Source organism: Zosterops lateralis, assembly GCF_965231275.1.
Source record: "Zosterops lateralis genome assembly, chromosome: 4".
NCBI classification, from domain to species: domain Eukaryota; kingdom Metazoa; phylum Chordata; class Aves; order Passeriformes; family Zosteropidae; genus Zosterops; species Zosterops lateralis.
Genome location: NC_139765.1, coordinates 64,100,610 through 64,127,309, shown reverse-complemented (window position 1 = coordinate 64,127,309; position 26,700 = coordinate 64,100,610). Strand labels below are relative to the sequence as shown.

General features: G+C 34.9%; 1 protein-coding gene across 3 annotated transcripts in view; it reads left to right on the top strand.

The window, feature by feature from the left end:
• Positions 1–26,700, top strand: part of CACNA2D1 (calcium voltage-gated channel auxiliary subunit alpha2delta 1) — a 362,095-nt gene that overhangs the window by 283,960 nt on the left and 51,435 nt on the right. For all 3 annotated transcript variants that reach the window (XM_083859087.1, XM_083859086.1, XM_083859085.1), the window contains exons 12-15: positions 2,030–2,134; positions 21,460–21,538; positions 23,599–23,648; positions 25,276–25,365. In XM_083859087.1, coding sequence (XP_083715213.1) covers positions 2,030–2,134; positions 21,460–21,538; positions 23,599–23,648; positions 25,276–25,365 — 324 coding nt within the window. The remainder of the gene's footprint in view (positions 1–2,029; positions 2,135–21,459; positions 21,539–23,598; positions 23,649–25,275; positions 25,366–26,700) is intronic.

Here is a 26,700-nt window from a genome sequence, read left to right as displayed (position 1 = left end):
ATATGATTTAAGTTTATCCATGATCAAGTTTCCAATAATGTTTGGAGGCTAAAATCTTGGAATTTTTTTCTTTTACATTACTTTAGTGTCTAAACAATATAATGTAAGTAAATGCCCTTCTCTAATTATGAGAAGATAAGAGAAAGCTGCTTTTTTTTTCTGATACTGTGTAAGCATATGATAAGTAAGCCACAGAAAAGTCTTGCTTTGGTGAAAGCAAAGCCAAGCTCAAGCTCCCATTGCCCATAGTAGAGCTTCTTTCAAAATACCTCAAAAAGTTTCATAATATGAGCAAATTTTGGTCCTCTTCCTTGTCCCTCTGATCTTATTTTGGTCTATATATTAAATCACTGTGAATGTAGGTGAATTTCTTTATTTATGAGGTATCCAACCCTACTTTTATTACTTTTTTAATATCGAGAGAATTGCAGCCCAAAGCAGTATCTTGCAAGTTATATTTCAAAAGCGAAAAATGGTCATAAATTATTTAATTCCATCTGAAACACAGTGTGCTGATGAGGTTGGAGAGAAGGTATTGATTTCAGGCAGGTTTTATATGTTGTTACATCTAAGGGACTCTTGGGGCTTAGTTCATTTGGCTTGATTTTTTTGGTCCCAAATTATTAAATTTGAAAGTAGTAATAGTAAGAAAAGCAGCAATTCTTCACTGAATATTGAACAGGAATTAAACCAGTGATTAGAATTAAAAGTGGTAGAGGGGAGTGGGATCATCACATCTGACCAGCCTGGTGACAATCACTCTGTGGCCACAAAGAGAAGAGCAGGGGGGGAACTGGAGACTTTGTAAAGACAACTCCTCTATTTATCTTCCTGACTTTAGTGTAAATTCTTATAGCAAAATTCAGGCTTGTGGAAGTAGAAGCTGAATTTGTTTCACTGGATCTCTAAGGGTTTTGCTCTGTCACATCCAACTACTCAGAAGTACCAAGGTGTGTCTGACTGGGACCACGCAACACAAAGGGCAAGGAACGGCTGCAAAAGTAAAAAGCAATTTTCTTGGACCAGGTTCTTAACTTTTACAGAATAAAGAAAGAGGAGCCAAAATTGATGCTCACCTCTATTGATCTGGCTGTGGAACAATGTTTTTATTTCTTTGCAAAACAAACTGCTTTTCTCAGGAGCTTTACTAGTTACTTTGATAAATTAGGAGTCAGAGGGGCTTCTTAATTCTGTTTCAGGCTTGCTCTCCAGAAATAATGGAACATGCTCCGTTTTTCAGCTCTGAGATACAACATAATTGGAAAAGTGGGTGATGGAGAGATTTTAATAATTTAGGTGGTCATATCTTTGCTAAAATATATTATTCTAAAGTACTTTTCCAAAGATTAGCTACTTGAGTGAGAGTATCAACATTTTAAAAAACAACATGAAAGAAATAAAGATTTGCAAGATGAAGCTCATTTTAAGGAAATATGACAAAAATATTTCAAACCTTATACGGGTGGATATCCTATAGGACACTTAAATTAACAGAGTTTTTATTCAAGCAGTCAGTGAGCTGGAAAGTTTTTGTGAGTAGGAGTCCAGCTGGAAAAAAAATAAGCATATTCAATAGTTCATTACAGGTCTATTATTCCCTGATTTCCAGAAGGAAAGTAATTATAAGCAAAAAAAAAGTAAGGATGGGAGAAGAGTAAGAATATTTAGAGATCCTCACTGTACAAGTCCCATGCAGACCATCTGTCAAGGAACACCAGGGTTGATGTGATGAGTATGAGCTAAAGAGATCTTCTCGTATTTGTGGTGGAGAAAGGAACTACCAAATCCCTATTCCACTCTGTTGGGCCAGATCTGAATTGACTCATATTTAAGTATCATGGAACAAGAAACTCTGTTTGGTTTATTTTATTTTTCATTCAGAGTGAGTATTGATGGAAATTCTAAAACATTTTTTATGTTTTGGCATTACCATATGAAAATAACAAGTGTGTAGCTATAAAAGCCATCAGATGTAACAGTTTCTTTATAGCCTGAAATATAAAAACTCTTCTGTTTGTATCTCCTACAGCACAGTGTCTCCAGAGCTAACTGCAATAAGATTATTATGCTGTTTACAGATGGTGGTGAAGAAAGAGCACAAGAAATATTCCACAAATATAATGAAGACAAAAAAGTAAGTGATATATGAAAAATTTTACTGTATTAAATGCAACAGCATAAAGAGAAATATTTAAATGTGGTAAATACTTTAAATAAGTATTAAAAAATACCAACTTAATAGTATTGATCCTTAGTACACTCAAAGCTTTTTCAATCTATATTATTTATTTGAAAAATCATAAAATATATTTAATGCTTTACACTTAGTGACTTGTTCGTCTCACATGATGAAGAAGTATACTGTAAGTCATAAAGAACTCAACTTCCTATTAACACTTTTCTTGCATTAGTATAATTTCTGAATTATCCAGCAGAAACATAGGTGGTTAAATTATGAGATACATAGTGTGTATCTCTGTCTCCTCACAGCAAATATCTTCTATGTGCTTTTATTGTTTGCCAGGCAAAGGCAAAATGAGAACTCAAGGTTAGAATCTGAATTTGAATAGATTTGGGCTGGAACAAACCCACATTTTCCCCAGTGAGGATAATTATACCTTTGAATGTTTAAGCAAGAAGTGGGATGGGTTTCTGCTGATGAAATTTGATCTCTGGTTCAAGCAGAATTATGGGTTTGACATGAGAATCCCTGGATGAGTTTTGTTGTTTAGATTAAATTGGATTATTAGCTGTGCTGGTTTTAGATTAAATTTTTGAATCTAATCAAATTTCTGGTCCTGGTTTTGCAAACTCAAAGATTTAAAAATGCAGGAGTGTGTGCATGAAATATAGCAGCTTAAAAGTTGTTTTCCTACTAAATTTCAGTGCAAACTACTATTTATTATTATTATTATTAGAAGATTAATCACATTCTAAATAGAACTGGATTCACAGTGCAACGAAGCATTTACCTTTTCTAGCACCTGGGGATGTGCCTGAATCTGTGGGGTTTTGTGAGTTGTTTTTTTGTTTTGTTTCCAAAAAAGCAGCTAAAAGTTAAAATATGTTTCATGAAGGCACTAACAATTGCCATGGATGTAGATGCAGGAAGCAGTGGAAGTATTTAGTTGGAAATCCTCATATGTTTGAATTAATCCTTTCAAAAGTAGAGCTGGAAATGCAGTGTTCAATTTGTATCTTGACCAGTGATTCAGTCACTGACCTTGAAAAATCATTTTCTGGCTTCTTTACAGTAGTGCTTCACATAGAATGATATGGTGGGGTTTAGTTAATCTTTGTGTCTGAGTTGAAAGTACTTTTTAAACTGGCAATTAGAAAAGATAATGGAAGTTGTAGCCTTTTGTGACACATATGGTTGTACTCTGAAAATATATGCAGAGATTCCTCTTCAAATTTGGATGTGTTAACTTTTATCACATTTCAACAACCATCAGCTATAGGAAATACATCCAAAAGGGGGAAGATACATGATTCATTTCTTGGGTTTTTTTTTTTTTTTTTTTTTTTTTTTTTTTTTTTTTTTTTTTTTTTTTTTTTTTAATTTGCTGTGTTAGGAGGAAAGTGTAGTAAAATATTGAGTCCCAACAACAAAACAGATTTGGAGTGCCAAGATTTGTGATCCTAATCACATCATGCCTGATGGTTGATTATCCTGTGAACTATAATAAATGAAATGTAAGATTTAATAATTTTAAATGGTCATTTTACTGGATCATTTAATACTGTAAATTTTCACTGCCAAGGATTCGGTGGTTTTATATATACTGTATTATATAAAATACAATACACAGTCATTTTCTTGTTACCTCTTGTGAAGGAGGGCTTGATTGTATATAGGAAATGTATAATGGTAATAATGGTCACTGTGTGTTAGTATATTATCATATATAATTTAATGCATCGCTAATGCAATGCAAGGCGCATTTTCTACACTTGTTTATGATCTATGCATCTACAAGTTAAAATTTTAGTAAACACATTTTTTCAATTGTCTAATAAGCACTGGGTTGCTGGATATCAGTCCTAACTGGTTTTCTCCAAGGTGACATTGGAATTGCAGCAGCAAGTTTATGCAGGTGTAATTTGAAGAACAATTTGCTTTCCCCTTATCACTTTCAATCAGTAACAGTCCTTGTAGTATTGAAGGGAAATTTATGGTTGGAGAACATCTTATGAGACTGGACCAGACCAGTGAATTCTTTTTGAAGAGCCACAATGATCTTCCAATATCTTTCATAACATTCTAATACTTCTAAAAATAAGATTTATACAAAATATGCTTGTGATACTGCTCTCCTTAGTAAGGCTACACTTGATTCCAGAATGATGACATGTGAGCTCTTCTGTTCTTGCCCCAGGATGTAACTTAATGTTAGTTCATTATCAGTAGAGAACAGCATAATTGGTGGACACGTTCCAACATGAAAAATAGACTTTTAATCTTGTTAAGTCAAAATCACAAATATTGTGTTACATTCTTAGATTGCAGAGTAGGCTGCTTTCCTATATTAAATGATTAGACTTTAAAGAGATGTGGGTGTAGTTTCTACTGTCTTTATTGCAGTTAATTTATAATTTAGTTCATAAAAATCCAGTGAATTTTGGACTGTGTTGATATTTATCATTTGTAGAGGGACTATTCAATATAAGGTGTTAAAAGGTTTTCTGTGTTTTACGGTAGAAGCAGTTCATGGTATAAATTTGCATCAGCATATGTATCTTCTTGCCTATTCTGCAATTATTTGACCACTTGTCTTTGTGTTTATCAAAAAGCATATAAAAGATGAATCTTTATTGTCTTATGTCACAGTCAGTCACTTAGGCACCACTGAGTTTTAAACTTACTTTTTTCTCCTTGTACTAACAAAAGACCATTTATTCAAATCTATTAATCCTTGTTTCCGTCTTCCTGATGTAAAATTTCTTCAGCTCTATAGGTATTTTCTTTTTCATGTCAGTTAGTCTGTAAATCCATGCCAAGAAAGAAGCTTCAGTTTTGGCCCATCAAATAACATGATTTAGTACATTTGTTTGCAGTGTCGTTGGGGCAATCTTCAAGTTATGTGAAATAATGCAATAAACACTTGAAAACTACTAAAAAAGTAGACTAGAATTTAGAGGCTGAAAAGTAATTCTTTCAAATTTGAAGTTTTAATCTGTTTGAAATAGCATACAGATATAGTTAAAATAGTTTTCTGTCTGTATAAATAATTTACAGTGTGAATAGGAGAGTTATTATTAAACTTACGTAACACAGATTTAGGGAGGAACATTTTATCTGTTTGAAGAGGAAAGTCACAGTTGTGTTTCACCTTTGCATGCCTTTTTTCCTTTATAAAGCCAGATTTTATTGTCACACATTGCAACTACATGCTGAGCCTGATATTTAAAAACTGGCATGTTTACCTTTATGATGACATTTGGGGCACTCACATTAAATGTGTAAAATACCACACATGCTCTAAATTTCAGGAATGAGGGTGCTAAATTTCATTTTATTTGCACTCCTCCCACAGACAGCTTCACTGGAGGTAGCAATATAAATTTATTTGAAATGTACACCCCGTAGGCGTTTATCGTGAGAATTTTGAATTCAGGTCAAAAATAGATCTTTGGGTCATTTTTTTTGCCTTGGAATCTGTGTTTGGAAAGATTGCTCAACTTATGTGAGTAGGAAAAGACCTTAAACATACCTCATGTACTTTTAGCTGTTTGAAGTTTGGTGGAATGGAAGAGGTTTGTGTGGGTTGCATGAACTGGCCTGACACACAGAGGCAGAATTAGTCTGACCCTTCAGGTAGGAGCAGAACTATAAATAGGGTCTTATAGACATGAGACATTATAGACATTCTCACAGAATTATCTGCCATAATAAGTACAACCTCATTTTTTGTAGATTTTTCTGGCAGTATCATTTGAGATGAAATGATAAGAGAAATGCTGGAAAACAACTCAGTTCCATTAAGAATATCTGTATGTGATGGGCATAGAATTGCTGCTGTGGTAGAGATCCTATGGGAGAAGGCTCCAGCTTGCTGGAACTCCACTGGGAAACTTAGAGCTGCCACTGACTTCTTCCAAATGAGACACATTCAGCATGTCAATAGAGTGATACAATGAAATATTTATGAGAAAGAACTTGTAAAACTTGCATTTAAAAAAAAAAAAATACCAAGGGTCCTACTGTTATTACCAGTGGAGGGAACCATTTTCTTTTTTGGTTTTAATTCATTAGTGCATAACTGCTAGTCAATAAAACTAAAATCTAAACCATGTTAATTTAGACAGTGGTGTATGCATTGTTCTAGGTTGGTCCTAAATTCAAAGGACCATCCAAAAAGCCTCTGACTTTTCCACTTTGTGTCACTGTGGAATTCTCATCAGGGGTCAGACTGACCAAATGTAACTTTATATGGTCACTTACAGATCTTAAAATTGAAACAGCATCTTTCTAGTGTCAGCTTTGAATAGAGCTGAACAGCTGTCAGAGTGCATCCCAACAGGTTTTGCATTTCTGAGTGTGTGGTAGACTTGTGACACAAGATATAACACAAAGTAATTAAATTAAGAGTTGAACAAAGCTTCAGCAGGCTGGTCAAACTGGCTCCCTGGCCCTTTTCCTAATCACTTCTGCCTTAAGAATGTGTCACCTTCCAGCTGTTAATTATAGTTTATTATAGGTTCCACGATATGCACAAATGGTAAACCTAAAATATTCTGGGTGAAACTTGGGTCAGTATTTAAAAATTCCATAATCCATTACTTTTTCTTTCAAAGTAAAAAGTGGAAAGTGCTATTAGACTATTCACAGAACAAGCATCTTATTCTAAAGGCAAATTATCTTCTTTTTTTTTACCTCTTAGTTCCACTTATTAATTAAGGGCTTGCAATATACCTACTGTCCCAGTTTCTGGATTCCTAACAATAATGAATTTAAATATACCATATCAGCAGTCTCCCTCCTTTGACACTCATTACCTAAATATGCTTCAGTAATAGTCAAGCTGCTCAATACTAAGATATATAAGTCTTGAGTCTATAAATCCTTACAATAACAGTTTGGGAGGAGGTTGGTGGGTTTTTATTCTTTTCCAGTACGATATTAGGCACACATTTTTCCCCTAAACTTGGATTTTGAGCCACAATTACCTGATGATTGTGAAGTTGTTTCCCCACTAGGAATGTGAGTTCAGAGTTATTTTTAAGATACTAATTTTCAAATCTATCCACTGTTCTTTTAATAGTCATCTTCTCAGCTAACCTGCTAGGGTACCATGTGTCCATGCCCTGACAATGCTCTGAGTCTGCTCATTGTTCCTACACTGTCTTACACTGACCCCTTTATCTTCAGACATCACCAAACACCACCAAGCCTTTCTTGGAGACTTCAATAAAGAAGTAATATCCACTATATTTTTTCTACTTTTTTTCACTTTTCCATTCAGCCATTCCATCCCCTGTGCTGTTCTCTGTGTGAGCACCTGGCTGAGGTTGCTGAAGATTTAAAGAGGTGCAGCCTCAGTGGGGCTGAGGGGAGTTCTTTTAGGAAGATCTTGCAGAACCTTTTCACGCACGTGTCTGCACACACATCTCCTTGTTGATGTTTCTCTTTGTGCTGCTGTCTCATTATGAACATGATCCTGGGTTGCCACGTGGCATTTTTATCTCCTATGTGAGATAAAAATCCACGTGGAGGTGTTGAGAACTGCAGAGGACTAATGAAAGTTTTAATATAGCTTTGTTGAAAAGTAACCTTATCTGTTTTATTAAAGTCATGTGTATCTGTTACATAAAACCCAACTGGCAGCTTGTTTCCTTCAATTTGGCATGGAGGAGGCTATTTGATAGTTCTATTTTTGTTGATCTTCAATTCCAAACACTGTAGTAATAGCGACTGATTCAGTGCATCACATTGAGGTTGATGCTGCAGATGGCATAAAATGATTAATCAAGGCAACAAGGATAGAATATCGGTTAATATAGGAAGCACATTATGTTTGTTTTGGGACAAATGCAAGAGACTCAGACTGCATTTTGCTTATTTATATAAACAAAGTGCTACATATGGCATAGCTGGCTGAGGCCAGACATCAGAGGGTCCATCCTGTCTCAGCCTTCCCATATATTAACTGTGCATTCATTCCTGTGAATTTGCAATTGCTGTGAAATAGCTTGTGATTTGATTATGTTCTTCTGTAATACAAGAATTGGAGGTCTGGGACTTTCTGCAAGGAGCCTTTTAATACCTTGTTCATGCCTAATGATGTTTATGTAACCTCTTCTTTAAAGTATCCAGTTCCACAGCTTCCTGAGCTATTTACATTCTTCTCTTTCAACAGCTACCTGTTTAGAAAGCTTTCCTAGATTTCCTTAAGACAAAGTAAGCTTAGAGGGTTAAGGGTTTGGTTTTTTTTATTTTCATTTTACATTCTTTAACAAGAATAACTAATTCTTATTATATTAATATCCCTTCCATTTTAGGAAAAAAATTTCTATGTTGAAACTTTCATCCAAGTTTGCTATCCAGCTTTGATCTTTTCAACTAAACAAGCTAATTTGTTTCAGATTCATGAAATCTTTATTTGAGATTAAATTAATTCTTTATTCTTTACACACATTTGTGTATAAAGGCACATTGCTGCTCTTGAACAGTGAGAGAAACTTAAGTGATATCAAGAGAACAGAGGTTTTTTGTTGTTGTTATTTTGTTGGTTGTTTTTTTTTTTTTTTTCCCTTTTGCATGTCAGCACGTGGGTAAATATATCAAAGAGCATAACTTACAGTTTTGGAACTATGTTTTATTATTGAACCATATTTGAGTTTTGCCTTATTCTGAATCTTTTTTCACTAGGCATTTGGGGTTTTTTGGTTGTAAGTTTTGTTGGGTTTTTCTTAACAGTTCATCTTCAGTCTCAGTATCTGTGCTTGAGATTCCAAGTCTTTTTAATCCTACATTACATTAAGCTGTTTCTTCTTGTATACTTAATGTTTTTTTTCTTCCTGAATTGCCATTTGTCTTTTAATTCTTCATTCTTTAGATTGTCTTCCTACATTACTCACTCAGCTAGCTAATTCTCTCTGTGTGTTGGAGTCTGTCTGTTACCCTTTTTTTACTGCTATGAAACTTTCCTTTCCTTGTAATAAAAATCACTTCTTGATCTTTCACTCAAAGTATTTTCTGTCTCCTAGATTTCAGATAATTCTACCTCAAAATTCAAAAAAAAAAAATTAACTGTTCCTGGCATCTTCTAGAATAAGAAATTTTCCTAACCTAAAAGATATTCAGTAATTATGTCTCACATTATAAGTTTTATTATTTATGACCTTATATATTTACAGTTATAAATAAATTTTCTATGTTTCTGGTGTTTCTTGAGGGAAGTGCAATAAGTAAGTAAAAACTGACTGTGATGAGTCAGTTACAGAGAACAGAGACAGAGAAGATTTAAGTCGTAAAAGCCCCATAAAAGAGGCTCACATTTGCCCTTCATTTAAAAATACAAAGAGTGAAGAATATTTAAAAGTTAAGAATTGTTTCTGCAGATAGAGAAGCCAAAAAGGATGTAAGGGAAAAAAATAATGAAGATTAGGAGATGTTTTACGTAAATTTGGTCATTCTGACACAATTCTGACATTTGTATCATCATTGAGTCTAGAGTTTCCCAAAGGTTAACTTTACAACATTGGTTTTAAAATGCGGCTTTCTGGGAAGAAAGTGCAGAATTTGTCTGCTTAAGAGAATACACAATTTAACTAAGGTAGCACAACTGAATAATATTTTAGAAAGAATTAACTATTATTTACTGACTCTAAAACTTGATAGAAATCTTAGTTTCTAAATGCTGCTCAGGCCACCTCATAAGCTGGTACTGAGAATTTGTCTATTAGTAGATGGAAAGTTTTGCCAATGCACAGGTGGAAAAAGTGGACAGAAAAGAGAATTTACAGCTGGGCTCCAAGAGAGAAAGTGCAGAATAGGAATCTCTTTAGGGGCCAAGACAATAAGGGAACAGCTGAAACAAGCAGATGGTGCCACAAGCTGAATGCATCCAGCAGCCTAAGCAGATGACAGGTTAAGAAGGAAATAAAAATTTCAAAAAAATAAAGTCACAGTCCATTTGGATAGGAAGAAGTATGTGCTTATATATGCAAGAAGCATAAGAGGAAAGGGATGTGAAATGAGAAGTTAGAGTGCATTAGGTGAACTGTACATTTCACCCAGGCAAGTAGAAACCTTGTGCAGCTTCAGTGCAGAGTGTTAAAGATTGATACAGATGTTGTTAAGGAGGGGTTGCTTTTTAGGAGAGAACATCAGCACAAGAGATGGAGGAGCTCTGTTAGAGAAGTCTTATCCAGAGTAAGAACTACTAAATGTCACTTAAAAGGTCTTTTTCTAAAGCATTTTGGAAAAAAAAATTACACCCTCTAATTTGGGAAAAACAAACAAAAAAAAAAAAAACAACAACAAAACAAACAAACAAGGAAAAGAATCCTCTTAAAAGCAGGGGATGGTCATGCTGGTAAATAGAAAATTCCCCAGTCTCTACTTAGAAAGTGACTTGGATTCAGAATCCTGGTTGGTCTCAAAGAAAAGGCTAAAATGTGCTCTGTCATATCTCCAGGAAGCACAGTTACATTCTCAAATCTTTTGCATGGTATAGGATAGAATTTAATATGCAGAATTGAATGGGCAATAAGAATAGATTGTATTTGACAGAAGAGTAAGAAACTGACTTTTCCATCTTGTACTTGCATGATTAGGGAAGTATGAACTTCTAATTATTTTGAGGTTTTCACAAACATTTTTTTAGGTTTTAGTCCTAAAAAATAGAGAAAACTATTTGGGAAAGAATCAGTTTCTGTATGCAGTCTTTGAATTCTTATGCTATTATGCATTTCTATTCCCCTATTTCTATATTCAGCTTTGATTTTAAGTCAGTAATTTCAGTTGAAGTCATATGCATGTTAGCCTTGTATCAAATTCAGAGTAATGTATTCAGTGTTTCCTGAGGTTTAGATGGGAATTCTGTCCTTCATAATCTCATTCTAAATCACATGCAAATAAAACCATCTAATTCATAATGACCGCTGAACCTGGAGTGCCAACTGCAAAAGTTTTGGGTTTTTTTTTTTAATAATTCTGAATTTATTCATATGGATTTTTTTTACAGGGAAGAATTTTATTTGCAAAATCTTTTTTGAAGCCCATCACTTTGAATTGTATAATGCAGTCTGAAAATATTGTATTCTCAATCCTACATGTAGACAGGAAAATAAATAATCCAATGCTTTTAGTTGCAAATTTAAGTCTGTAGATGCTGTTTCATTTGAAAACAAAAAACAAAGACAAACCCTCTAAGGCAATGTTTTGTCTATAATAAATTTCTCTGTAAGAAGCATATTTCTAATTAGGGCTGCAGACCTCTTTTTTCCTTATTTCTTTTTTTTTTTATAAAAACTTTTTCAGAAATTATTTATATTCATTTATATTACATCATAGACTGAGAAATGGCTTATACCTTGTCACATAAAGTATGATGTATTAGAGTGCATTTTCTCTGCTCTTCTCTTTCAGCCATTAGAAATGCAAAACCTAAATCTAAATTTACTAAGAACATTCTGGTACAAAATGTTCAATAAACCAAGGCTACAGACACCCCACCCCTCAAGGTTGTTTTACCTCTGGATTGCTCAGGAAAATCACTTGTATTTTCTTTCTGAAAAATTATTTTATTTAGCTGATAAGAAAATAAATGAAAATTAATATCCTTCAGCATATGAGTGAACTGTGTCAGGGTTAAATTTACGTTTATCAGTAACAGCCCCTGGTATAGGTGGCAGCTACCTGTACATATTCAATGCTTCTCATAGAAAGCCCTGAGATTTCAGGTGCAGCTTGGCAAGAAGCACAACGAGTGGGCATGAACTGCTTGAATTAATCATTAACTGTGAAGGACGTTCTCTACTCCAGGACTGCACAGAAGCCTCACTCTCTCAGCCCTGCCTGGGCACCTGCCAGCTGCTGACAGGCAGCATCGTCACTGCCTGCTCATGTCAGGGCTGCCACGTCCCACCTGCAAGCAGAGGCAAGGTCAGGCTGTCCCCAGAACAGCCCTACCTGGCACTGCTGAGTTTCCATCAGCATACAGTAGCTGAGAGGTTTTTTTCCACCTTGAAAAGGAAAGGGAACCAAACTTGCAGCATTTTCGTCCTTTAATTTTCCTCTTCTAAGATACAGTTCTGTTCCCAGGTCAGTCTTCAAGAAACAGTATGTGAGCATGGACAAAGTCCCCCCACCTGTTTGGGTGGCATACCCTTTCTAAAGCTCACTGAATCTTTTTTTTAGATTTTTCATGTTCCTGTGAACATCAGTCAATTATAAAATTAGACATGAAATTTGTGTAATTGATAATTCCAGACAAGAAGACTCCTTGTAAATGGATTCTGCTGGAAATGAGGACTTTTGAGAGTCCTTTCTTTTCCCACCTACCCTTTTCCCTTTTCTAGTACAGCTGATTGGCATTTGCAGCTGTTAAGATTCAGTCACTTTTCCATGCTGTATAAGAACTGGAGTAAATTAGAGCAAAAAATTGAGGAAGCAACTATACAAGACTATTTGCGTGGGAAAAGAGAAGGCAAAGTACGTGATTAAAATTAGTATTTGAAATGGCATATTGAAATATTCCTTTAAATACTTCTTCCCTGGGATTTACAAGGACAATGAAAGAAAAAAGGAAAAGAGGACTTAGTGTCACAATATGAACCGTAAATATCTCTCTAATTAATCCAGTCCTTTCCAGCTGCTCAGCTGCCTCCAAATGTTGTTTTGACTATCAAAGAAATGCCTAAAATGCTTTTAATCCAGAGTACAGTGGGAATTACTTTGTCAACTCCCTTGTCTGGTTCCTGATATGGACCACCAAATTTACAAGGAATTCTCAGAAAAAAACCTGTTTTCTTCAGAGACTGCTAAATGATGAGTGCCAGGGAGAAGCAGCTTAGGGAAAGGAGGAATTTAATTGTTTTTCATTTCAACAGAGAAAAAGTTCCCCAAAGAAACAAATGGATCAACTGAGTAAATAGAACATGGGTAGTCAAAGTAAAACATTCAACAGATGCATTGTTAAAAAGATGTGAGTATGTTTTTTATCTGAAGTCTGGGAGGCAGAATGAGGAGCTGGAAAATCACCTGATGCAACTGAGTACAGGGATTTTTGAGGTGGGATGGGGTGATGAAGACAGCCCTGCTGGTGGAAATCCTGGGAGAAGCAACCAGTGTGTCCACAGCCTTTGAGCTAGATCTACAGCCTCAATTATTCAATAATTTATAGGTTTAACTGAGTTAAATCTGGGAGGTTTTCAGCCTCTGCCAGCTGGCAGACTCCTAGACAAAGTGCTGGGACTGCTTTGGGCAGCAAAGAAAGGGGAAGAGGGAAGGAGCAGTGGTTTGATTTCTGTGTATGTGGGCTCTGCTGGCAGGGTTGCTCTAAAGGCTGGAGAGTGGGACCAAAGCTCACTTTTTGGCACGGTTGATATAGGCAAATTGGCTGTCAAACAAAAGATTCAAGCACATCAATGTGAAGTGCTGCTGGTGTTTTTGGGAATACAGTATTTCATATCTTTCTTAAGCGATCTGTTATACAAAGCTAATAAACCAGAGCTGATTTATACCCACACCTAGAAAATGTTGAGATCAAAAACTTCATTTCATTTGAGGAGACTGTGCAGTACAGAGGACACTTGTCATTATGCAATAGTCCAACATGTTACTGTGAGCATATGAATCTGGGCTTGTACTCCTGTGATACCTGAGGCCCATCAAGGATTGTGTCTAAGCTAGGTAAATAGTTAAAGAATTACATATTCAGTGTTCCATTCTATCTAATTACAATCAGTTTAGCAGGGGTAGATTAGCAGGTGTCAGCAGGGAACAGCAGAGGAAAGAGCACCACACAGCAGCCCTTCTGTCAGTAAGGAATGAGGTGCTGTGGTTCCACAAGGTGGCACTAAGAAGTTGTAGAACAGTGTAAATGAAATTAGTATATTGGTTTTAGTTCTGTGTGAATGTTAGTTCTGAAATTTTTCAGTGTAACAGCAGTGGTGTTTTGACCATTAGTCTGCAGTAGAAAATATCCCCATTTTCATGTAGATATGTTTTCTCTGTGAGGGAACGAAACAAGATGGGGAACAAAAACCGAAACACCCCCCCTCCAAAAAAAAAAAAAAAACAAAAACCAACAGCAACAAAAAAAAATCAACTACCAAACTTAACCAAACAACAACAAAACAAGCAAACAAAAACCACAGAAAGAACCCCACACCACCCTTCTGTCATTTTTTAAAATACTTTGCATTTAGCAAAACATATTTCATGGATTCATGGCAGTCACAACTTCCATGAACATGCACTTTTCGTTGTAGGTATGTGTTACATGTTCAGTAATGTACATAATTCTCAGTTTTTAATTCCTTTCCTAGAATAATTGCTTACAACTACACCACGCACCAGTGTTCTAGATCCTATTTTCCCAATATATTATCACCATTAAATGGTTCAGGACCCATATTATCAGTATAGAACAATATCCAAAGAAAGTGGGATTCTCCAATAATCTCCTGATATGCAATAAGCCTAATTTTTATTTTAAGATAGAAGGATTAGCATTAAATTGTAATGTGAGCTAATTTTTAGAGTGTCATTATTTCTTTTTGTTATTAGGCTATAATTACACAGACTATAATTAGACTATGAATTAATAAGCTAGCACTGCAGTTTAAAGTTTGAGATTGAATTGTAGTGAATGAAAGATATTAATGATAGGGAAGATTGCAAATACACATGGAAAGTTTAGAAGAAATTATTTGCTGTGGAAAGATGTCCAAAATAGTATTTCCAAGGACCTGCTCTATTTTTCTTTAAACACGTGCCTCAGTTGAAAGATTTTTCCTTTGGTTTTGAGAGGACACTTGCATTGTTATATGCCTTGCTGAGTCAGAGTATAGAGGGTCACTTATGAGAACAATCAAGTAGTGTCAAATGAATATTCAATTCATATGGATTTATACTTCCTTCATGGCTATGAATTCAAAGATGTCCAGCCTGCAATTATCCTTGCATTTAAATATTTGGGAGCTAAATTCTTCTTCTCTTTGTTTCTCATGTGGGTTTTTCTTCCCAGTTACCCCAAGTCTACACATATTTTTGGAGAGTATCCACAGCAAGAGACAGACCTTAATGAAGTCATAAATGTCAAAAATATAGCTTGATACATATCTGCTGCTGTATGATGACATTCTTTATATTTCCTAGTTTGACATAAAATTGTGAATCCTGCTTTCTGAGTTCTAGACCTTTCAAACTTCAGAACCCTGGCACCCGACTAGGTGTCATACCCTGCTGCTTAGGTCAGCTCTGTTTCTTTTTCCTGACTGCTATTAAGGGCAAAATGCATCAGCAGCCTGACAGTTACATACAAAACCAACTCCAACTTCTGAGCTTTCTTGAGCCTGGCATTCACAGCCAGGGAAGTTATCAATGTGCTCAAACTGAGAATCATGAACTCCTCCCTCTTTTGTGCCACTACTGAACTCTCATGTATAAGTTTAGAGGCACCACTGTCCCAGTAATTTTGAAAGGCTGAGCCTTAGGGCTCTGTCGCAAGAAAATGAGCCTTACTTGCAGTACCGGAAACTGCTCTGTCTATACCAATAAACGATCCAGGGCCAAGGTACAGATTGGAGAAATGTCCACAGTTATCCATAAGTGTGATTGTTAACAGACCCAGCAGGATGGTTCCTGGCCTGTGGCTGTCAGTTCTTTTAGTAATGCTGGGTTTCAGCTCAGCAATAACATGAGCTGTAATTCTACAATGAGATTACCTGAGATGGGGAGAAGGCAGGGAGGGAGGTTGGCACCATGGTGTAGCCATAGAGATGGGAGCCAAACTGTGCCACTTGCCCTCATGGCCTGAGAAGGAAAATGGGTGATGTTCCAGTTTATATAATGCATAAAAAGTGGCTTAAGGGATCCTTAAACTGTCTTCTAGCACATGGTTATGAGTCTTGCCCCTGCTGTTAAACTCAGAACTTCCATTTCTCTTCTAGGGAAAAAAGAATAATAAAAAAAAGGAAATTGATTTACACTTACAGCTCTAACCTAAATGGTTCAGGAGTGTGTCCCTGGAAGTCCTGGGCTGAGCAGTTCAGCATGACAGATTATTAACCAGAATTTAGGTGACACTCTGTATTTGGTGTATCCTATTGGCTAATCCTAGGTGGTTTCCTAATTAGTATGTTTTGTTCTCAGATTGTCCTCTGAAGTTCTGTTCTCAGTTCCAGCTGATCATAAATGTCTTCTGTTCTCAGTTAACTCACAGCAGAATCCAAAATCATCTTCAAATTTCTGTCCACAGATGTAAAAATATAAGGAAAAAATTGTATTCACAGTTTTAGTTGTGGCAGCTTGAAAACCACATAACATCTCCCTGGCCTATGGCAAAAAACACAAAAATGATTAAGTGATTTACAAACTATACTTACAAGGGATTTAGAAGACAGAAGCATAATAGAAAATAGAAGAGCAGTTTTATGATTTTATTCAAATGATAGGTTTCTTATGTTGTCCTTTTATTTCAGAAGTGTACCTATTAAATATAAACTGCTAACAATTTTTCCTCATATCTGATAATCTGTTAACCCATTACTGGGAAAGACAATTTCCTGGGTCATGCTGGAATTACTTTTCTTGTCGCATTGTAAAAAAGATTATCTGTGAATTTTTAACTGCAGCTATAAAGGCCAGAGTAAAATGTTCTGAAATCTTACTGTCATCATGAAAACCAAAGTTGAAGGATTTGATGAGCTCAGTTTTTGGTTATAGTCAGTTTGTTTTTTTAGTGGTAGAGAAAGATGCATTCTTTGTCGTTTCACATTCTAGGTGTAAAATGACAGGATTCATTTTGCCTGCATCCAATTGAACGAATTAATTCTATAACTCTCATCATAGCTGGTAAAATAGACATGTATATATATATATATATATATATCTCCAAAAGTTAGCTAATCATTTCCTAAACCGAGAAATGAAGAGATACAGAGAAATTATTTTTGAGAGCTCTCTCATTCCAGTAGCACAGAATTCAAGACAAATAAGCCAAAAAATGTGTATTTCTTCCACTGGGGCATGCAGAGTGGTTACAGTGCTTGTAGACCTATGACAGGGGAGTTAAAACAAGACGATCTTTCAGTTCTCTTCCAACCAAAACATTCAATGATTCCATGTTTCTACATTGCCTACACATATAGGCAGTAGCCTAAACAGCAAGTGCTTTGTGTTTAATTACCCCTTTGAATTACCTTAAATCAAGCCTTCTGTTTTGTAATACTCATAATATCATATACCCAAAGAAAGAATTGAATTTAATCTTTCTTAATTTTATTCCAATAGCAAAATGAAGAACGAAATAAAATACGTAAAAAGCAAAGATCTGTAGGGAAAGCAGCCTTTCCATAGGTACCGCTTATTTTTGTCTTCATCACATCTCTCTTGAGTGCAATTGTCCCTTAAAATCTGTAGCAGTCAAAATCTTTTTTATTCACCTTGGTGCTTATGATCATCTTCCACTAGAAAGAAATGCATAGAAATAGCAAATAATTTTATAATTAGACAATTATATTTTCTTCAATAAAGCACTTCTTCCTCTATTTTTGTAGCATTCTTTTCTGTGTATCATTTACTCTGATTAAGGAGTTGGTTTTTTGCATGTGTTCCTTTGACATCCCTCATAGTTTCCTAGGATAAGCCAGGTTGCAGGTGACTTGCAGAGGTCTCTAGTTCAATATCAGGTCGAAGATCAGCCCAGGTTGCTCAGGTCCATCTCCAGTCTGGAGTTTAAAACCACCAAGGAGGCAGATTTACAACCTCACTGGGCAGCCTGTGCCACTCAGTTTTGTTTCTAATTAGTATATTCCTCTACTACATACTGTAAATTATTATAAAAAAGATTTTTTTTTCCCTCCCTAAGATTAGTGATAAAAATGCAGAGAATTAGTATTGAACTTCCTTGCCAAAAATTAGGACTTTTGTATTTCAGAACAATTTCAAGACAGTGCCTGGATGGGCTGGCAGGACAGGCTGGTGCCCATCTCTAGTTCTTCTCAATTCTAAGGGTACAAGTTTTCTAGAAGTACTTTACTCTAAATATTTCTGTTCAAAATCAGAAATCATGACAGCTCCTATTAGTTTATCTTATTTTTCCGTTAGTTTTTACTGATTTGGAAGTTATGTTTCTTTATGAAGAGAATAAATGGATCTGCTTTGAGGCAAGGCTGCCCTTTCCCTAGGAAATGGGTTGGGGAACACAAATGTCCATCTTCTAGGGAGGGTGATGGAGAGGAACTGTCATGGCAAAACCACCCAGGAACTGCACTTTACACAGAACCCAAGAGGCTGCAGAGAGGCAGAGAGAAGAAATAACCAGGCCTCAGTGGTGATGGAAAACAACTCCTGGGGATCAAAGACTACTTGGCAGTTTGCTTCAACTCAGACACCCACTTAGTTAGTGGAAACCAAGCTTAAAGGACAGGCAAAGGGAGAGGTGTTCATACCCATTGTGTCTGATCTTGTTTGCTTAAAGTATTCTTAGTCATAAATTCCCTATTAAAATTAATAAATTTTTTGTGCCTTTTCTTTTCTTTTCTTTTCTTTTCTTTTCTTTTCGAAAGCCTATTGTCTTCTTTGGAAAGATGTCTGTAAGGGAAACATATAGACAAATACATCTCAGTAATTTGGCTGACTCTGGGTGCTGTCACAGAAAACCTTAGCACAGAGCTTTTTTTTTTTTTTTTTTTTTTTTTTTTTGCTAAAATTGGCTCGTTTAATTTGACTTGCTGACTCATTTTTCCAGCTGGTCTGTCATTCTACTCAATTCCAGATGAGGCAATAGGAAAAAGAATACTCTTTTCAATATCCCACCCTCTTGCCAAACCAAGTAACAATTAAAAACTCCAATTTTCATTGCAGTTCTTTATCTCTGTTAATTATCCAAGGAACAGTAAATCAGATATATTGTCTCCTGCTTGTTGTCAATAATTTAAATTCTAAATTCTTTATAGATTTGTTGCAGATTTAACACACTGCTGCTTGTCCCTAAATTACATAGCATTTCGCAACTTGAATCCAATTCAGTGTTTCATTTTTACATTTGAAATCAAATGCTAGACAGTCCAGTCTAATTGACTCATGTGTTTTCTACACACACAAGAGAACCCACATGACTTGGTAGCTTTTAATCCAAAAGAAACACCAGGTCTCTCAAGTATCTAATTAGTGACCGTCAGTGGGGTTTTTCCATAGGTTTTGAGAAGAATCTATTCTGAATCAAGTGTTTAGTGGACAAAAAATTGGGAGCAGTGTGAGTTCAGAAAGAAAGGAGTATAGTAGACAGGGACCTTGTGAAATGAGAGGTGCCAATGTAAAATAATGTGGTGATAATCAGATAAGAAAAAAACCCAGATGTTAATTAAGTAGAAGCAGAAAGATCCATTAGAAGAATTATAGCTGTCATTTTTTTAAAATATGTTAAGAATAAAAGGGGGATGGAAAATGTGGTACAGTATTAATAAATGAGATGTAAACATGCCAGGTGAAGTCATTTTTGCACTGTCAATACTGATGTTTTCAGGGTAATAGAAGGTATTTTTCATCTGTCTTTATGTATATGAACTATGAGGAAAACAAAAATTGCCATCATGCAGGCACAGTCATTCCTATACCTGTGTGTGAAAACAGAAATGTAAAATTGGCCTGACTAATTAGTGGGGAATAACCCGATATTAAACTACAAAACAAGCATGTAAATCAGTGCTAGTGCAGCAGAATAATTGCTTTAATTCTCCTTTCAGCTGTAGAAAGAAGGGGGTTGTATGGATAAAGCAAATCAAAACATATTGTTAATTAAAAATCCCATCCAGCACAAAGCTTTGTTTGCCCTTCTTACATACAGGGGTCAACGCTAATAAAGTTTCACTATTTGCTCCCTGCTGATGGATGATGTGAAGCCATTCCTACACCTCTTGGTTAATACTTGAGCTATGATTATGTCTTTTTTGTTTGTTTGTTTGTTTGCCTATTTGAGAAGTGAAGATTTGGGTACTAATTGCACATGATAAAAAATGTGGTGAAAATTTTTATAAATAATCATTAAAAAACTTAGCAATGATCAGTACTTTACAACAAGTCTCTGCAATTTTAGAGTGTATTATTTAACGAAAACATTACCTTATTTCTTAATCACAGCCTGCATGCAAATTAATTGTAGAATATTTTAATTTTAAGCGTCAAATTCATGGAAAGGAATTTTCATTCTCATTTGATGTTGTGATCTATGATGTGTACCTTGAAGTAGTAAAGTTAAAGATCCATAAAGAAAGAGATGCCTAAAAAGGAAAAACTCTCTGACCCTTGAGCAGAGAGATATGAATATAGTGGGCAGCTCATTAAAACTGTTGGGAAAAGATTTTTTCCAGCTTTTAACAGAAACATTCAAATGTAAAGCAAAATATTTAGCTAGAAGCTGAAACATAGTATTTGTAATTTTTCTATGTGTCTGGTAGGATTTTTAATATCTTTAAAACAATACCAGGTTTTGGTTTTAATTTTTTTCTCATTCAAATGAGAAAAATTGCATGGAAAATCATTTCAGCTGAAAAGTCTATTTTCAGTCCAAAACTTGGAGAGATTTTTTTAATTCTTCTGAAGCCATAACTCCTTAGAGTTGCTGAGATAGATTAGAGTAGCATTGTGCAAAAAGAATGGAACTATGATAAAAATCCCCCCAACTTAACTAAATATCAAGAGCTTAAGGTGAAAGATCAGAACCTTAACCATTGTATGGAATTCTGTTGAACGAATTTAGTGGTTTTATGTAGAGAAGATTGAGTCTGAGAAAAATGAGAATTTGTTTTGTGTAGTATCTGAAAACTTCATATTTTGTATCCTAAAGAGTGTTGTTTTGCATTGCTTTGAGTTCTATTGCCATAAATATATTCTTTTTAAATCATTGGTAAGCATCTAATATTGATATGTTTCGTCAATTGATTTAACAAAATCTGAAGAGTTATAATTAACACCCTAGAATAAAAAACCTAAAAATTTAAATAATTCATGAACAATCACCAGTGTAAGACTTTTAAAGGCACAAAGGCTGTGTAAAAGAGCATTTTTCTTGATTCTACTTCATGGCAGAAATAATAGGAATACATACAATACCATAATAGATCACTTTTTACATCTCTCATATCTCTACTATGGTGACAAAAACTGGAAAATTCATTGTATTTTTTTTCTATGAAAATTTATGAAAAATCCAGGTATCATTGACTTGAGGGTCACAGTAAATGATTATGATTTTTATATGCATTGGTTTTTAACTTGCACAGGTCCGTGTGTTCACGTTTTCTGTTGGCCAACACAATTACGACAAAGGACCCATACAGTGGATGGCCTGTGAAAATAAAGGTACTTTGTCTTGCTTTTAAACTGATCTTCACTAGAGCTTTGGACAGGTGATATACTTGGTGCTCTCTAAAAAGGGCATATTTTTCAGCTTGATTTTTAGCTTTATTGTATTTGTTATCAAAAGTTCCCAGAGTTAATTTATTACATAATATATGCATGAAAAAAATTGCATGTAAACAAGAAACTGGTATATTTATTTCTTTATTTTTTTATTTAAAACTTTATATTTTATGAAAACTACCACAGTAGTTTTTATAATAATAAGCCATTATGTTTCAGTTTTGCGAATACTTGTTGTAATAGCCATCTATGTAAAGTTGGAACTGATGACAGATAAGAAATTAGGCAAAGCTGTTTTAAATTAGGAGGTCTGGACAAAGGGATTTTTGTTTGGTTAGTTGGCTGGTTACATTTCTTTCTGTTTTTCTCCAAAACTTGCAAGAGATCAGATACTTAGAATTTTTTTCCCTTTTTAAATGAAAATACCAAAATTATTCTGGCTGTGATTTCTTAGTTTCTGAGACCATCTTATATTTTCTATTTTTATTCTTTTTTCTGTATGTAAGACAGAAATAAAAAAGTTAAAAAAGGTGCAAGTAAGGAAGTAAAATGTTTTCTACATTAAATTTTACATGAGAAATGTACTCAGAAGCATTTTAAGAGTGTGAGAAAGAAGAGTCTCAAATATCTTATAACTGTACAACAAGGCATAAGATATAGAGATATAGCAGAAAATACAATAGAAATAATAGAAAAGAATAGAGATAAGTAGAAAATAGATAATTTATCAAACATTTGCTTATATTTTAAATAAAGCAATTTCCAGGTCTGAGTGAAAATGTAAAACTATTTTACAAATTGATGAGAAGCAAGAGGTTAGAGACGAGCTGGATTACAAAGGGTCTCAAAAATTAGGGCTGCTAGGAAAGCAGATAAAGATATGATCAGGCAGAAGAGTAATATAAAGCAAAGATAAGATACAGAAAAAAAGAAATACTAGCAGAATCCATAGACTGGATGGATATTATTCACATGCATCATAACCTCATTAAACCCTCGGTGTGCTGACAAGTCATGCAGAAGATGCTACAACTTCATGAAGAGCAGATTGTATTGTCAGATAACAACAGAAGATTGACATCTCTATTTTGAACATATTTTTTTACTAACATCTTTGTATCTCGGAATACACTGCGCTTGTAACCTCAATTGTTTTAAAAGCAATGAGGACCAGCTGGTTTAAAGCATAACCACCTATGTCATCTTTATTATATTATTGAGTCAAAATTATTATAATCTTCTGTCCAAAATTCCTGTGATTATTTTTTTGCACATCCAGAGCAGTTATATTTCCTTTTTTCTTAAATTAAAAGATTTTGCATACAGCAAAGGAAATTACTATTATCAATACTTTTACCTCTCTAATCCTCTGCCTCTTCCTTCCAATCTGACTTAAAATTTTCTTGGACTGAAGATGGATCTCAGTGCCTGGCTTCAGTATTATTATATGAACAATATTTTAAACATTTTTAATTCAAACAAATGAGCAATAAGATCAATGCTAAATAAAGATATTTCTAATGTCCATTCTCTGCGTAGGAGAAACACCCATTAGCTCTTTTTCATTCCACAGAGTTCCTTATATTTTTTTATACTATGAATTCACTCTTGTGGCAAACCATAGATATTCTTACATTCCTATATGCATTCAGCATATAATTATGTTGCTGTCACAGCATATTAAAATAAACATTAAATGTCCTTGCACATTATAGTAACTGGGATTTCATGAGTACAAACTCAGTATATGATATAGCCTTAAACCAAATAGCCAAAAGAAACAAATTATAACTGTCATTGCTTAGGAGTAACTACCTTGGTGTGAATGGCATGGTGACCCATCATATGACCATGCATTGTGGTGGCATCTACTAAAAAGTATTTCATTCATAAGCAATAATTTTAATAAAATTTAAACTAGAAATTATAAGCTAAATGAAAATCCTCAAGGCCAGCAATATATTATGGTAAAATGACATTTTTTCTGTTTCAAATTTTAGGTTATTATTATGAAATCCCATCTATTGGAGCCATAAGAATAAACACCCAGGTAAGTGAGTTGTACAAATCCAGATACAGTTTTAACACACAGAAAGTGGAGTAATATTTATACTTGGATGTTTTGCTCTTCACAGTGGCTAAAATAAATTCAAATTTTAATTATATCAATTATGTGATGCACTACATCACATAAGAGAAAAGAGAAAAAAAAAATAAGACTTTCTTCTACATTTAAGGGATTATTCTCTTAAAATGTTCTACTTTTTCTTATAAGTGGTTGCAGTGAACTAGTTAAAAAAGTGATCCCTGTTACCCTGGCCAGCTGGCCCAGAGCAGCTTGTGTGCTGGTCACAGCACTGGCCACATGAACATCCTCCAGAGCAGGCTGAGCATGGGCACACCATGGAGTGTCTGAAGTGCCCTGTATCCTGCACACCTCTGCACTAGGACTCTGCTTGTGGCTCAGTTTTCCTCTGGGCTTCACATGGCCACCAAACTTTGATGCTTTAAGACCTGACAGCAATTTTGTTGCAAAGTTCTATAAAACCAGTAATTTTTTATGATGTGTCTAGGCATTCATATTTCACCTTCTGCCATACTTCCTGCGTGATCCAAAGGGTTTGTATTACATGGAGGAGGCTGTGGGTGTATGTGAGGGGATAGCTCTGCTACAGCATCTGAACTCCTGTGGGTGCCACACTACAATCCTGCTTTACAGGAGAGCTACCTGGGTGGATCCAAGCCTTTTGGAAGAGACTGCACTTCTTTCCTTCAAAAAGGATGCAGGAACATTTTAGCAAATTTGCATGTAGATAAATAAAGGCACAGGACTCTGGGATTATATGGTGAGATCCAAACTGAAGAAGAACAGTGTAGAAGAACAATTATTCTTTTCAGTTGTCTGAAACTCCAGGTTCTCCCATGTCAAGAGCAGCAGAGAAATATCATAGCAATTCTTTGTCCTTCCAAGGCCAGGCATGACATTTTTTGGCAGAAAATAAGAATCCTTTTTTGGCTTGAATAAGAGCCTTTGATTCTGTTAAACTCTTCCAGACAGTGTCTGGCAAGATGTATCACTAATAAGATCAGTCAAGTAGAAAAAGCTTGATGGCATCCACTCCCAAATCAGTCCAGAAATCTGACATCTAATAAGATCACCAGCTTTAGCCATACTCACAAAGGATGGCAAAAAAAAGAGGTTTCATAGCTCTGATTTTTGTTATTCCAATAGAAGTTACGCAAATTGTTGCTGTAGGAGCTTAGAATACCCAGATGTTTCACCACTCACCCTCCATTGTCCACTCTTTCTTCTGGGTTGAGGGTTCTGTAGTCTGCTTGTAATTTCTTTATGTCATTAGCAATTAATTTTGGAATAAAAATATTTGTAATTCTCATTTTGTGGAAAAAGAGGGATGGTTATGGGTGTGTAATGTCTGTGTGACTGGGAATGAAATACAGGAATTACCTTTTCAGTAAATACTGCAAACCGAAGACTGAATTATTTTGTGGTACTATTTTTAAGAATTAAATAAATACTCCTCCTATATTAGTGGTGACTTTTGATTTCCTTTTTTTCTTGATATTTTAATTTTTATTATTTATTGTTTATTTTCATATTGTTTGTGCTCTTTGATCTAATAATTGCTTTCTGATGAGTTTATTACACTTTTTGACAGGAATATCTAGATGTTTTGGGAAGACCGATGGTTTTAGCTGGAGAGCAAGCCAAACAAGTCCAATGGACAAATGTCTATCTGGATGCTCTGGTATGATCTGTATTTATCTCTGCTAAAGTAAGAATTTTAGAAAATCAGTAACTCTATGGGTCTGCTTTCCCAAGAATCCAATTTGTACAGTTCGAAACATGATATTCCTGTGTTTCTAACATCTGTACACATCAATACAACAACTTCTAGGAGGAGACTTATTTATAATGTGCTGGTTTTACTTGCACTGAGTATATGTCTAAGTGTCCTGAAATTTAACAGAGGAAAACAGTTTATTCTCTGCAGATTTTAAAGTGTAGGCCACTGACTCAGCTTAAGACTAAAAAATCCCAGAAGTGAATAGTTTTCCGGTGTTGTCCCTACTGCAATAAAGGTCATTTGTTACATTTCTGATGAGGAATTCTTAGAAGTCTTAGTTCTTCCTCTTTTTCTTTTTCTTTTTTTTTTTTTTTTTTTCTTCCAAAGAACATTCTAGGCAGAATGAAATCTATCAGTATTACTAAGTATTTGCACAAATTTTGTACTTGCGTTGTTGTAATTACTTGCTTGCTCGACTTAATGATTTCTTTAATCTTTAATTGGACAGTGTAAATAATGGGGAAATAACGAAAAAGATACATGAAAAACTTCCTTACTGCTGAATTTATTGCTGTGTTCTTGTAAAACAAATATACTCAGGAAACTACAGGAGGAAAAGTATTGTTAGTGGAAATCTAATCTCTTGCTCTGAATAACCTACTTCTGAGCAACAGGGCAAAAACTACTGCAAAATGAACATTTAGAATCACGTATTTATCCATGTTCACGTAGTCATCTAATGTCATGTCAAAATGCACATCTTCCCGTCAGCATTTCTGTAAAATTTTTATCAACATATAATTTTTACTGTCAAAATAACTGAGCATGACACATAGGAATCAGTTATTCCTTAAAATTTCAATGTCCAGAAGTTCATTGCCCATGTTTTCTTTATTATTGTTCTGGCACTTACTGGAAACATAAAGGATGTGATGACAACAGTTCTTATGTTCTGCACATATCCTGTTGTAAAGCCAAAGATAAATTTGTAGCTAGGAATAGAGATCTGTTTAGTCAAGTAAAATAAGAGTCACCTGCAGGCATCTCTTGTGTTATTTTACATACTCAGTGGGTTCATTCAGTCTTTCCCTCAAGGTTTTCTGCATTCATGTTTTACAAATATGTGTTTGTGAGTATATCAGTATATATACATATATTTGTGTATGTAGAAACACACACACGCATATATTTATGTACATAATTATATGTAAATAAAGTTGGATGACACAAGGTAAAGTACTGAGGTAAAGGCTCAGATTTGTGGGTTTTCTCATCCCAGTTGAGACCATAAAGGCA